At 32.9% G+C, this 14,062-nt stretch overlaps 1 protein-coding gene across 1 annotated transcript; it reads left to right on the top strand.

The window, feature by feature from the left end:
* The first annotated feature begins 12,706 nt into the window (after positions 1-12,706).
* Positions 12,707-13,217, top strand: LOC132066673 (uncharacterized). The gene is made up of 2 exons (XM_059459924.1): positions 12,707-12,843; positions 12,917-13,217. Exons 1-2 carry the CDS (start codon positions 12,787-12,789, stop codon positions 13,172-13,174), a joined length of 315 nt encoding a protein of 104 aa, XP_059315907.1. The 5' UTR covers positions 12,707-12,786; the 3' UTR covers positions 13,175-13,217.
* Positions 13,218-14,062: the final 845 nt, after the last annotated feature.

A 14,062-nucleotide genomic window follows, 5' to 3' on the forward strand; every position in this document is an offset into this window, starting at 1 on the left:
TTTTTTATTTTTCCTTATTGTATTGTTGGTTCACCATGGTGATACACGATAGGCTTCATAGGAATTGGCAAAACAGTCTTGGTAATCGACTGGTTGGTCTCGGTTGGATTCAAAGTTGATGCCTTCAACAATGTAGCATAGTTTAGGGTTTGCATGGGGTTTACTTGAGGTAATGGTGGTTGCACAGCCTCTTGAGGAGGCTGCATGGTGGCCGTGGGGCCGTAGAATAGCTTTGAAAAAGTGTACTCTCTCACTAGGTCTCCAAATCGCCTAGAGAGAGAAGCTCTGATGGTTTTTGGGGTTTTTTTTTTTTTCGAGGGGTTTCTAAAAAAATAAATAAGATTAGGATTTAAAAATAATTAATTAAAAAGTTTTTAAAAAATTAAAAAATTATTGTGAGGACTACAAAAGTCCTCACATTTGCTCTTATATTGTATACTAAAAAATAATCTTACGAAAATTGAATTAGATGAATAGAAAAAGTTTACATGCGTAAATGTGAAAATTGCTACAACATGGAAAATGTGATTGGCATAGTAGAAATATATATTACTTAACTTATATTATATTTATTACTCTTAAATCAACAAATATATCACATAATATAGCTAATTTAAGATTATTAAATTTTAATCAATATAAATTATTCTTTAAATAAAAGTACAAAAAGAATTAAACATACCATGAGCACATATCGTAACAATACGAATATGCTTCCCTAATTTAGCTTGAGAAGACAGAGAGGAAAAAAAGATATCTAAACATTTACTCCCTAATTATGGGAGAAAGAGATAAGAAAGCATTAAGAATTAAAATCGATTGCTAATTTATGGATGAGAGTGAAAGGAAATATAATTAATAACAATAAAAAAGGAAGCAATCACTTAGTTTTCGGGACATTACTCACGTTTAGTTTTTGGCTATACTTGTTGTATAATAGGATAATTTTGAAATATTTGAAAAGTTCTAACATTAATGCAAAAATCTTTTGCAAAATGAGCTGTAACGTAAAATTCTCTATATATATGAATTTTCCGATTAATCAAAAAAAAATAAAAATTGATATGGGATAAAAAAAAAAGTAGAGATAAAAACTCTTCCAGAAAATCCTACGGACTACTAATAATTCATGTGGATGGCCCACATGCAAATTAAGAAAGTAAAGTCCACTTCAGAAAGGCGTTTCTATAACAGTGAGTGTCCCAGTGGATACTCATATCATAATGAGTCATATGCAATAATTTCTAATCTCTTGTAATTATGCTTTCTCTGATTTGCACTTCATTTGGTCCAATTTTAACTGCTAACTATTAGTATATAATTTGAATTTGACTGTCAAAAATGTTTTCGTAGGGCTTGCAATAAAACAAATGCTAGTAAATTACTTTATAAAATTAACTCGCGATTCGAGATAGCTGTTTATCTTAGTTGTACAATGTGGAATTTGTCTCCTCCCATAGGATAAAAAGCTTTTTTATTACTCATTATTATTAAAAAAAAAAAAAAGAAAAAAAAGAGAAAAAAAAAAGGAGAAATAGTATATGAAAAAGAGAATATAAAAGCCGCCCGCCCTTAATCGGGGCCCATTGACTCTCCCAGTACCAAATCTAATATCAGCCATATATTCTCTGTTGTCCAAACTATTATGGGACAGTTGAAAGCCTATGCTATAAACCTATATATAGCTTTTAACTCCCAAACTTCTTTCTTTTATGCTTATATTATATTATTGTAAATAAACTTAAAAAGGATCTCTGAATTTGAAGACTCTGGAGAGAAGGAGATCGACAATCAACCATATGGCTTTTTTGCAGATTGGATGAACTATTTTAAAAAATAAGAATAATAATGATTGTGAACTAGCTTTCAATTATAAAAGCAAACGACACTCTTTTGACATGTAAAATTATAAGATTTGAGTAGTTGACGATTGAGTTTATTCTTTATCTTTAAACAAAAATCTTCCACCACTTTATTGATTAATGACATGATCTCGTCCCACTGCCGGAAGAATTGAAAGGGTCAAAGATGATCTCGTTTTCTTTTTTGGTTCGTCACCCAGGCATTAAATATTAATCGTTTTGAAATTCTGATTAATTAAATTCATATGTTGTAAGATTCACTAAAGACGAAAATTTCCCAATCAATTTTTTTTTCCACTCAATGTTCGATAGAGGTTAGTGAATAGCGGTCAACCTTAAAATAAGATCATCACTGGGATCTCTCCATAATACTCTTTATCAATTCAAAATTTCAAAAGTAAAACGATAAAAAATGAAAATCAATCGATGTGTTCAAAATTCGAGTCACATCGTAGAGATAATAAATAGAAGACGGTAAAGTGGTCACAACCTTCTGTTGATGTTTAAATATTGAATTTTAATAATTCAATGAACCACTATATAACTGTTAGTCATGACGCTTATTCAATACTACTACGTACCTTAAACAGTATAATAGGGCCCTAATGCTATTCTTCACATACAACTTCTTCTTTTTATATTAGGAAATTATAATTTTTGGTCTCTCGATTAAAATTCTGATTTTGATTCTTGTAATATTTGACTATGCACATTTAGCAATAGATTTAAATAAAATTTGTATTTGTGGTATCTTACATAGGAAATATGTGATGTTAATTTAGACTATTTTTAAAGTCGTATTTGCCTCAAATATGGATTACCAATAAAAATTTAAAATAGTACATCGACATTTGAATGATTTAGTACTTAATATATTTTATCAAATTTGTGATAATTCACAATCTGAGGATCAAAAGTGTACATATCAATTGATTTAAGTTAAATATGCTTAATCAGGGAGAACATGGACTAAAGTCAAAATTTATCGAATTTGAGGGACTAAAAGTGTTAATTTCCCTTTGGTTTTAGAATTCTGCCCTAACTGCAGAGAATTGAATCTTTACTTTGGAATACAAGGTAAAAGACAACAACAAAAACCCTAAAAGAAAATTATAGAAAACAAAAGGAGCCAAAAGCAAAAGAGATCAGCAGTGAATATGCAAACGACAAGCACTATTTAGAGTCTAAATGCATCTCCTTTCAAGCTTATCTTAATTAAGGCCATTAAGCGGTGGTTTATCGGAAAACTTGACAACAAGATATATAATTACACTTATTAGGGGACCAAATAAGATTCTTGGGGGTACGAATTCTCCTCTTTCCGCCAACAACAACAGTTGAAAGTGTTGATTTTTAAACCTAAAAAAGGAGTTGTATTATCTCAATTAGTGTTACTATGATAAGCATCCATATCACGTCAAACCAACCTAATCATGATTGGATTACTACTAATCATATTCATAAACATGTGTCTAGTGTGAGCCCAGCCCATGATCACATTTAAGACTCAATTTTTTAATTTTAAAATTTTCATTTATTTTTTCTTTTGACAGTCAACAAGTGATGAAAAGCTGAAGGCAAATTGGTCTGGTCACACTCATTCGTGCCTCTCCATGCGTTGCACGCGAATCTTTGACAAAACACAAGAAGCTAAGTGGGTGGAGTTGGGTAAAATGTGACGAAAATAATAATATTAGTATGTCTCAATGTCTCGTCATTTACCAAACCAATTGCTAAACAACGTGTAATAAACGGGAAAAAAATGTTACACGCAATGTTTTTACATCAAATCATATAATTAATTAATAATGATAATTGATATAATGAGATATTTAAAATATACATTGATATAGAGGTGTATGTAATTGATAAATGTCCTGTAGTTAGTTATTTATTTGGTGTAAATAAAGTTTCGAAGATGAAATGACAACTTAAAAGAGTTGTTTTTTTCTCTCGTGTTTTTCATTGAGTATTTCATTTTAGTAATTTGGTGATGTGTAATTGACCTCGCTGTCATTTTATGTCTTCTCTTGTCTCGTCCAAGAAAATGAAGGAATTAATCAAAAAGTCAAATAAGAATTTATTTAGGAAAAGAAAATCTTGCAAAGGGGCCTCAATAATCACCAAATGACAAGAATATGCTTGTAAATTTAAGGTTAGAGAAGGAGGGATAAAGCAACAGATGAGGGAGAAAAAAAAAAAAGCAAAGGCAAAAGAAAAAAGATGGTGAGAAAGCTGCAATTAGCATCTTACTATTATAGTATTGCATTTTAACTTTCCACATAGGTGAGAATAAATTGATCATAATGGTTTTTGGAGACTACTAATCGAAGTTTCATCTTTTTGCTGAGCAAAAGTAATGGTCATGCCTGCTTAGTAGTGATTAAGGAATGCAAGTTTCATCCATTCAAGAAAAATAAGCTCTTATTATTTTGTAACATCGCTTTACTTGAAAATAAAAGAGAATAATATTTTATTAATATTCTCTTGTGTATGAAACAATATGCAGTCAATATTTATGATACAGTGAATCGAACTAACAATACTAGGAAACAAAATATACCTACAATCGTACAAGCCCTTTATTATCGAAATCTCAATATTTTTTATGGAAAGAGAACACAAGTTTCTAGTTTAGTCGATTGTAATTTCTTTGGAGATCGAGAATATTCGTTTAAAGTTTTAAACGGTACCCATCAAATTTGATGGTAAACACTCAAGATCTTACATATAGGTGACTTTTAAAATAGGAAATACAATTGTATCTATTTAAAATCTCTTAATGTATACTGCCAAAAATTAAATTACAATAAAATTGGGAAATCCTTTGAAGTGATCCCATTGGGACAACTATAAGGATATTGGTGTAGCAGAAAAGTAAGGGGTAGGGGAGGCAATGCCAGAGGGAAAACAGTGGAGTTTGGTCTGTTGCCTCAGTGGCAAGATTCATACTTGTATACATTCATGTTAGAAAATTACAAGACGTCTACCAAAAAGGGAGGCCCACAATGTAGTGCCCCCAAATGTATGAAATGATCCTAATCCCTGAACTAACCGTATAAATAACTTTTACATTATTAGTTCACTTCAATTGAATCTATACAGCAAGTTCTCCACTTTGTTTTATGCGTTATCGTTATCAGATTTCATATAAAAATTTACCTGAAATTGTTGCAAGTAAATGATGGTGTAAATAACTTAATTTTTTTTATAGCTTTGGTGTCAGGGCCAGTTTGCGTGCATCTCGACAAATCTCACGGGATACCGTTCAGCTCCACCAAATGATAAGTACCAGGTTACGTGCTCTGTCCACCATGGTTAGAACATATGGGAAGAAATCACCTAGTGTGTTTGTCTCTGGTAGTATTTGAACCTGGAACCTCGTGATTCTTAACCTACTTTGGTGAAAACTAGGTCACGCCCTTGGGTGCAGTGTAAATAACTTAACTTATGATCAAAAGAAAAAGAATTGCCATGAGAGAGACTTTTGCATGGCCATTTTGCCAGTTCATGGAACTCTGTGTAATGAATGAATATTACAAGTCGAACGCTAAAAGTGGAAGCCCAGCAGTATCACATCTATATCAGAGTTGGCGTGTCTCTACTATCTATATTTTGTGGCTTGTGTGCATGTGTGCATGCCCCTAATACGTACAAAGTTTTAATATGTAAAGTAAGATAATTTACATCGACCAATTGAAATGGAAAATGACACTGATTAACCCATAAAAAAGGTACAAACAAATTTTGCACTCATAGAACTAATTAACACCAAACTATGACAAAAATTTCGTTAACTAGTATTATATCTTGCAAAAGTTATAAGATTTAAAATAGCATATTTATATCTTCCGATGATTATTGTCCGCTAACCACAAGGATATATATACTTTTATTCTGATTATTATAATTATTTTCTCGTTTTTATATTAGTAGAGTTGCAATCTTTACTTTTCAGATTTTGACTGATATAATACAATTTGGATACCACCAAATTAAAGGTTGTGGGGAGGTAGTAAGTGCTTCTCTATCCTTAATCAGAAGTCCCGATATTCGAGCCTTGTGGATGATATAGCCTTTGGTTGGGAGTACTTTACCCTCAACGAACACATACCAGACACCAAGTGAAAAATCAAGAAAATAAATTACACTATGAATATTGTAGAAAGGTCATGTCTTATTACACGTAGATCTTGGTTGCTGTTGTTATATAGTATAGTTTACGAGTATAAATAGTTACGTTTACAAGTGGTATATCTAATAAAGTTTATAATTTTGAAGAAATGGAATACTATATTTAATGAGAAATATAGGAAAAAGCTAAGGACATAACTCTTAAGCAGTACTTGTTTGTCTTAGAACAAGCACACAAAATTAGTTATGACAAAAAGGAGGGCAAGTAAACTAATTAACATACCCTACACATAAGATGCAGGTCATGGGTCTTTGTTTGTGAGTATGGTGTAATGCAAATAATGGAGAGGTATTTATTCCAACAACTTGGTTGAAAATGAAAACGAACGAATCATTAATAAGCTGTAAAGAGACCATTCTTTTGACCATAGTTTTATATTCTGAAGGCCAGTCTTTTCAATTTCAGTCTTCTTGATAACTCTGGAAAATTTATTAAGGTATGGAAATAGCTGTTTCCATTGTGGTAAAATCCTGCATTTGTTTTTCCGCTTATTTCCTCGATCAAAATCCAGTGTATAAAAATGATCATGCATGGAACTATTCAACGCAATCATTAAATAAGTACTTTTTCCCTTTCTTAAAACCACTAGAGTTTTTGTTATTGTTCCTTTTCCTTCCCAACTCTGAAACAAAGGATCCTTTGAGTTTTTTTGGGGGAGACACAAACTTATTTGTTTTTCTTATTCAGCGATCATCTCCAAATCGTGTCTATTTTAGCAAACAGAACGGGTTAATCTTATAGATGGTCATTAAACCTACTCTTTTATTTATGTGTGAACATATTAGCAAAATAGTGTTGTGGCGAAAACGGGTCATTTATCTGCGCAAAAGATTTGACTTTCTACTATTTATATTTTCCGAACAACTAACGCTTAGTGTAGTGACCTTACTGTAATTACAAAAATTATTAGTTTCGTGATTTTAGTGTTACAAAAAATTGACTTAGTGACTTTTCTTTTACTAAATAATTTTTTAGTACTACAAAGAATAAATTTAATGATCATCAGTGAAAAATAACCCGAAACAGAGCTATAGTTTCAAAATCTAGAGACAAATTTAGAATCTAGAACCAGTTATAAGTTAAAAAAGAGTGTGACTTTATTGCATGTGTACTGTATATACTTATGTATGCATAATTCGAGCAAAAAATAATTATATTTAATTGAATCTACAGAACATTCCCTTGATCCGCCTTTTAACTGTTGACAACTAATTGAGATGTGAAATCTCCAACTAGGATCTTCTAAAATCTCAAATAGTTAGTGGATATGAAAATAGGTTATCGGTGTTAAGTAGAGGTGTTCAAAGAAAGTTGATAAATTGTACCAAATCGAGTCAAATCGAGAAAAAAGCTGACTAGTATAGTTTGATATGATATTGACAAAAGGGGGTCGAATTTGCCCCTATACTCTAAAAAAAGGTTATATTTGTCCATCATTATACTTTTTTGACATATTTGCCCTTATCATCTGATCCTGACCCACTAAAAACTTAAAATCCGCTATAAAAAATAAAAAACCAAAAGCTTCATTGTTCATCAATGATGGATATGATTTCACCACTCAAATCTCGTCCAACCAACCTTTTTTCGTCATATTCAATTCAAATTAAAACTAACTAAAAAATGAATTAAATAATGGTCGAAGAAATTGGTAATGTTGACAAAAAGGGTATGAAATACTAATTAAACTTCATATTAGTGGCAGGAAAACAAGGTTTGCATAGCATGAAATAGGGTGTTTCTGAAAAGAAAAAAATAAAGATGGTTTTTTTTTTTTTTTTTCCATCTGTGTTTTTATTTTTTTATTTTCCATCTTTTTTATTTTGCTTTTGGTGCTGTACATTTTCATCTCTCTCTCTCTTTGTTTGTTTGATGCAGCATCTGTACTGTACCTTCAAAGGTTACCATATTGGATTTTCCATCTTTCTTTAGCAATTGCAAATTGTTGGAAGGTGTAGTTTGATTTAAGAATCATTGTTTATATATGTGTTAAATTTGAAGAAAAACAAGTTGCATTGGACGGGATTTAAATGGTGAAATTGTATCCACCATGGATGAACAATGAAGTTTTTGGGTTTTAATATTTAGAGGGCCGGGTGGGCGGGTTAAAAGGACTTACATGGGTGAGAGATTTAATTGAAAAAAAGATAGACGTGCCTCAAATGGGGAGATGGGGATTTATGGGATGGAGGGTAATGGCCCTATGTCGAAACAGTATAACATAGGGCAAATATAACTTTTTATTTTTTAGATTATAGCGGCAAATCTGACTCTTTTCCGGAAAAAATTTGACAATAGTTGATTTTGTTTGGTTTTAACAATTTTGGATGGCAAATCTGTTATTGAATTATAGTCCATAGATGTCTAGTAACTCAAATCAAATTATGCTCATTTTCATTATATCTTATTTGACTGTATTTATTTATGAGTTTTTATTTTCTTTATTAGTATCCGTACCCGCGCGATGCGTGGAAAATATTGAATAATTTAATTATGACAAATTGCAAAGCTTGTTTATGCACATTAGATTATATTACTTTAACAAAATTCAAATATCTTTTTTTTTTAATACTATGATATGTTTTTCCCCTTTTTTTAATAGCCTCCACGTCCAACCCTCTTTTTTTTTTTTTTTTTTTTTTTTTTTACCGTAAGCAAGAACTTGTATCAGTCATATAATTAAGAATTAGAACTACTGCCTCAACATATAGTATCCGAAAGTACCAAACATATATTATGGACTCATTTATGCCTATAGAACAAATAGAGTAAATATATGAAAAATAATTTTTGAATATATATAACTTTGATAATAGAGCACAATAACATTTTAATTAGAAAAAATATTCATATAACTAATTTGGGAAAATGGTTCAAAACACACTCAAACTATGGCCAAAATTGTCATAACACACCTCAACTTTGTGGGGGTCCTATGAACCCCCTGGACTTATTTTTTATGTATTATTTACGGATTCAAATGGATAAAGTCACCTAAACTCGTTTGAGTGTATGAACGCGCTCATAAAGTTATAATCAGACGGGTCATTTTCATTAATTTTCTTTTCCAAAAATCACTCTCACCTCCCACTCGATTTCTACCCAAATCATATGTTTAATCACTCAAATACCATTTTATTCTGCAAATAAGTGGGAATCACACTTAAACTAAGTTTAGGTTGTAACATTGTGGTGGATTTTAACTCGAAATCGTCGATTTATCTTCAAGGTTGTGTCAAACTGTTAGTGAACTAAAAAATACCAGGTTAGTCATGTTCTTTGTCACTATTGTACATGTAAAGTTTTTTTTTTTGTTTTTTGTTTTTTGTTTTTTGTTTTTTGTTTTTGTTTTTGTGTATTATATAGGATTTGTGACATTGTCGTCTGATTTTCTAGGGTTTGTTGAAAATTATGGGTTTTTCCTAGTTTAAATTGGGGTTAAGAGATGTGTAATCTTATGTTGTGTAGTATTACTGTTGTTGGTGCGTCCAATTTATTTTCACCCCAAAATCTGATTTTATACACTGTTTGGCCTTCTATTGTCACATGTCTGAATTTAATTGTTGTTATTTGATGTGTGTGGGGGGTACTGATTGTTGTTGACCATCTATTGTTTTTGTATGTGTGTGTGCGATTGTTTGTACTATTATTGAATTGTAATTTCAGGTATGAGTGGGTTTGTATTGGTAACATTGAGATGGTATCATGGTGGGGTTTTGGATGTTAGTAGTGGGAAACCAAAGTATGAGGGTGGACAAGTAACAAAGTTTTTGGATATTGATGTGGATAGGTTGTCCTTTTTTGAAGTAAGGGACTATATTAAAGAACTAGAGTATACTACAAGTTGTTCATTACGTGTTAGGATACCTAACGGTGATGTGTTGTAGAAATCCAAGCGATAGGGACATTTTGGAACTTTCACAAAGTTTTGAAAATGGGGATACTATTGAAATCTATATCTGTCATATGGTTGATAATTTAGATAACGTAGATGGTCCCATTGCTTTGTTGGAATACATTATCCCCAATGAGGAATCTTTTGCTGCTTTTAATGAAGAAAGGGATGGGGGTATTCAAGAAGGGGATGGGCTTGCTTTTAATAAAGAAGCAGAAGGATACCATCGGGAGAAATCGTCATTGCGTACTGGCTTCTGCCGAACCGGCAGGCTTCGAAACTTGCGCAAGATCTCAACCGGCGGCCTCGGCGCAGCTTCTAATGACTCATTAAGTAGTGAATTTCCTATTCTTGAATCTGACTAATCCACTGATGATAGTTCTGAGTCTGACCAAGTTGAACTATTTAATGAACATGATGCTGAACATGAAAGTGATGATGTTCATGAAGAGTGCATAAATTTGAGGGATGAAAGGAGGTCATATCAGAGGAGGAAAAGAAGAGAAAGGATACCAAATAGCCCTGGAGAAATTCCTATTGGTGAAGTTGATCCAGATCTGGGCTTTGATGAAACTATTACTCCTGATACAAGCTTGAAAGGTAAGGTTGCTGGGGATGAGCCAGTGTGTGTCAGTTCTGATGCATATAGTGTAGAATCAGATACAGATGATGAGTCAGGGTCTAGGAGGGCTAGGAGAAGGATAATTTTTGACAAAACTGTTGAAAAAGTGATGTGGTAGTTGGGGATAGTTTTTGAGGATGTGAATGAGTTTAGGGATGCTGTTACAAAATATGCACTTCAAATGGGTGTGCAGTTAGAGAAATTTGTCTATGAGCTCAAAAAGGTTAGGGTGAGGTGTAGGGATAGCTGCCCATGGCTGCTATATGCAAGTCTTGACAAGAAGACTAATGATTTCATGATCAAAACCTACAATCCTAAACATAGGTGTGTCAAGACTACCAGAAATTACATGTGAAATGTTAAGTACTTGTCTAAGCATTACAAGAATAGAATTACTGAATAGTCAAACATTAGGATTTTCAAGTTTTAGCAATTGATTAGGGAAGAACTTAACCATACATGTTGGAAAAGCCACTGCCAGGAGAGCTAGAGCTAAAGTACTCCAAGAAATCATGAGTGATCATGTGTTAGAGTTTGGAAGAATATTTGACTATAGGGATGAAATGTTGAGGACTAATCCTGGGAGTACTTGTGTTGTTAAGGTTGATAACTCTGGTGAAAGTGGTAGGTTGGTGTTTGAAAGTTTTTATATTTGCTTTGATGCTTTGAAAAAATGTTTTTTAGGTGGCTGTAGAAAATGTATTGGTTTGGATGGTTGTTTCTTAAAGGGAATAACCAAAGGACAACTATTGGCTGCTGTTGCTAAAGATGCTAATAATAAAATGTTGCCTATTGCTTGGGCTATAGTGGAATATGAGAATAAGAACACTTGGACATGGTTTTTGAAATTGTTGATAGTTGATTTGGGATTGGGAGATGGCGAAGAACTACACAAGGATATCGACATGCAAAAGGTATGAGAGTCACTTTTATTTTTCTTCATTTAGCTTCTGTCCATTCATAACTGTTTCTCAAAATTTGTAGGGGCTTCAATCAGCTATGAAAGAATTGTTACCACTGGGGAAGACCAAGAAAAACCTCTCAAGCTTCTAGTGCTGCACCTCTTGCACCCATTGCACCTGTTCAACCTGCTGCTTTTCAGTCTAATGTGAGTAGGGGAAGACCAAGAAAAACCTCTCAAGCTTCTAGTGCAACACCTGTTGACAATGAAAGAAGAAGAACTACCCTTTATAAAAGGCCTAGTGGATCGTTAGAATGGGTATATTTGTTGCGTATGGAAAATGGATTTACAACATACAATGTAAGTCTTTGAAATATTTGTTGGAATGGGTATATTTGTTGCAAGTGAGTTTACCAAATATAAACAACTATTTTGCTTTGTCTACAACACAGCTTGCCAAGTAGTAGGATAATTGATGCTACTCCAAAAAAGCATATAAGGTCAGCTGATGTTACTGGGGACCTTGGTCACAAAGCAAGGCTGCATGTTGTAGTATACAAAAAGTGAAATTCATGAAATTGAAAAAAGGAGTGAGGTGGAAGTGGCAAAAAGAAGAATGACATCAATGATTTTTTGTAGTCTTGAAGAGATGAGGGTAAAGAAGAGGAAAAAAATAACAACAACCCAGAACTCACAAACAAAGGATCCATGGAAGTAGTGTTAATATGTTGGTAGTTGCTAGAACAAGCTAATGTAGTTGGTAGTTTTTGCAGTTTTTTGATAAACAAACTAAAGTAGTTGTGGTTTAGATGCTTGTTTTGTGACATTATGCTACTGCACTTGAATGTTGCATCATCATGAATGTGATGCACTACTTTTGTACAAACTTATATTGCTGCAATTGTTTATATATACTACGATCTATTTCTATTAGGAAGTTCTGTTTCTTTTTGAAATTGTTGGTACACATGTTTAATGTCCAGAATGTGCAATCTATGTTGGTGCACATGCTTAATGTCCAAAATGTGCAGTTTATGGACCAAGTGAAATCTGGTCAAGCATTTGAACGAAATTAATGTTGCTCACTAAATGTGGTCAAGCTTTTGACGGGATTTAAAGGTGGTCAACAAGAGCTAAGGTAGGTGGGGGGTAACTAGTGGGTAATTTAATGCAAAACACATTATAAATATAGGCTTTCACTCATAAGTCACACTCACAAATCATATAGGTCTTCCAATCTACCTCTCACTCACACTCTAATACTATCAAATAACATTCTAGGCAGCCTCTAACATGGGCCTTAATTAAAAAATGGTAGCATATTTTGAGAAAACATTGACCAAATCATACTTTGAAAATAATGATTTCGTAAGTGTTCATCTAATTTATTTGTTATTTTCAATTGTTATTTTAGTTTTAGTAATCACATGTTTTTTGGCAGATCCTTCCAAGTAGCATTCTTGAATTTCTCCCAGACGATGACCGTGAAGCTGTTGTAATTTTTGAAAGAGGTGCGTACAACATGAAATACAAAGTTGGTGCTCATACGCGCCTCTATCAAGGATGGAAAGAATTTATAGATGCTAACGGATTGAGGACAGGGGATGTATCGTGTTTCAAGGCCTGTGACACTGCTAGCGACCGAATAGCCTTCCTTGTTGAAAAAAAAGCAGGAGATCATAGAAATAGATTAGATTAGGTCTCCGTGTTTTCAATTTAAGTAAGGTTTATGTTGGTGCACATGTAGCACATTTGCTTTCTAAATTGAAGGGATTTCATTCATCAACTTCGAATTTACATTAAATACAAAACAAAATAAAACTAAAAAGGACTTCCTAACATACATTAACCAGAAGACAAAAGAAAAGGGAAAAGTAGTTCCTAACTAACATTAACCACAACACAAAAGACATTTTTCCAAGAACTTCCTACCTTACATTAAGCACAAAACTAAAGCATTCAACTTCAAACATACAAGAACCACTATGGCAATTGGTCATGACAAGTCTTTGCATATCCTCGCATTAACCAACTGATCCAACTAGCAAAACAAAACAAGATACAAAATGTGAAAATCAAATTAGAGCTAAAGTTGTTGATCCCCTTCTATTTCGATTTTATCTCTTTTGAATTTTCAATTTCGGCGTATTGATCACACTTGATTGTTCTTCCATCTCCTTCATTTTCTTATCACTTGAGGCAGATTGTTCTTCCATCTCAATCTCCTTCAACATCTCGGCAATTTCGGAACTTCCACATCCTTCTTCCATCTCCTTAATTTTCTTCTCTTTTGAAGCTAATTCTTCATGCATCTCCTTCATTCTGTTCACCAACTTTGGAATAATGTACTTCGATCTTTCATCAACTTTAGAAAGACCCCTCCATCGAAAAAATTTACACTTCTTCGAACCATAGTAGGGGCAAGACCAATAGCTTCTTCCGGGATTGTTGTCGGACCAGGAAGTCTTCAATGGGAGCAAGAGACCATCACTGCATCGCACCTCGGCATTCAACATTGGATCTTCATTGTCCATACATAGCTTAGTCAAATCCAATCTTGTTTCTTCCATAGCTAACCCTAATTTTT

The sequence above is a fragment of the Lycium ferocissimum genome, chromosome 8 (assembly GCF_029784015.1).
Source record: "Lycium ferocissimum isolate CSIRO_LF1 chromosome 8, AGI_CSIRO_Lferr_CH_V1, whole genome shotgun sequence".
In the NCBI taxonomy this organism is placed as follows: domain Eukaryota; kingdom Viridiplantae; phylum Streptophyta; class Magnoliopsida; order Solanales; family Solanaceae; genus Lycium; species Lycium ferocissimum.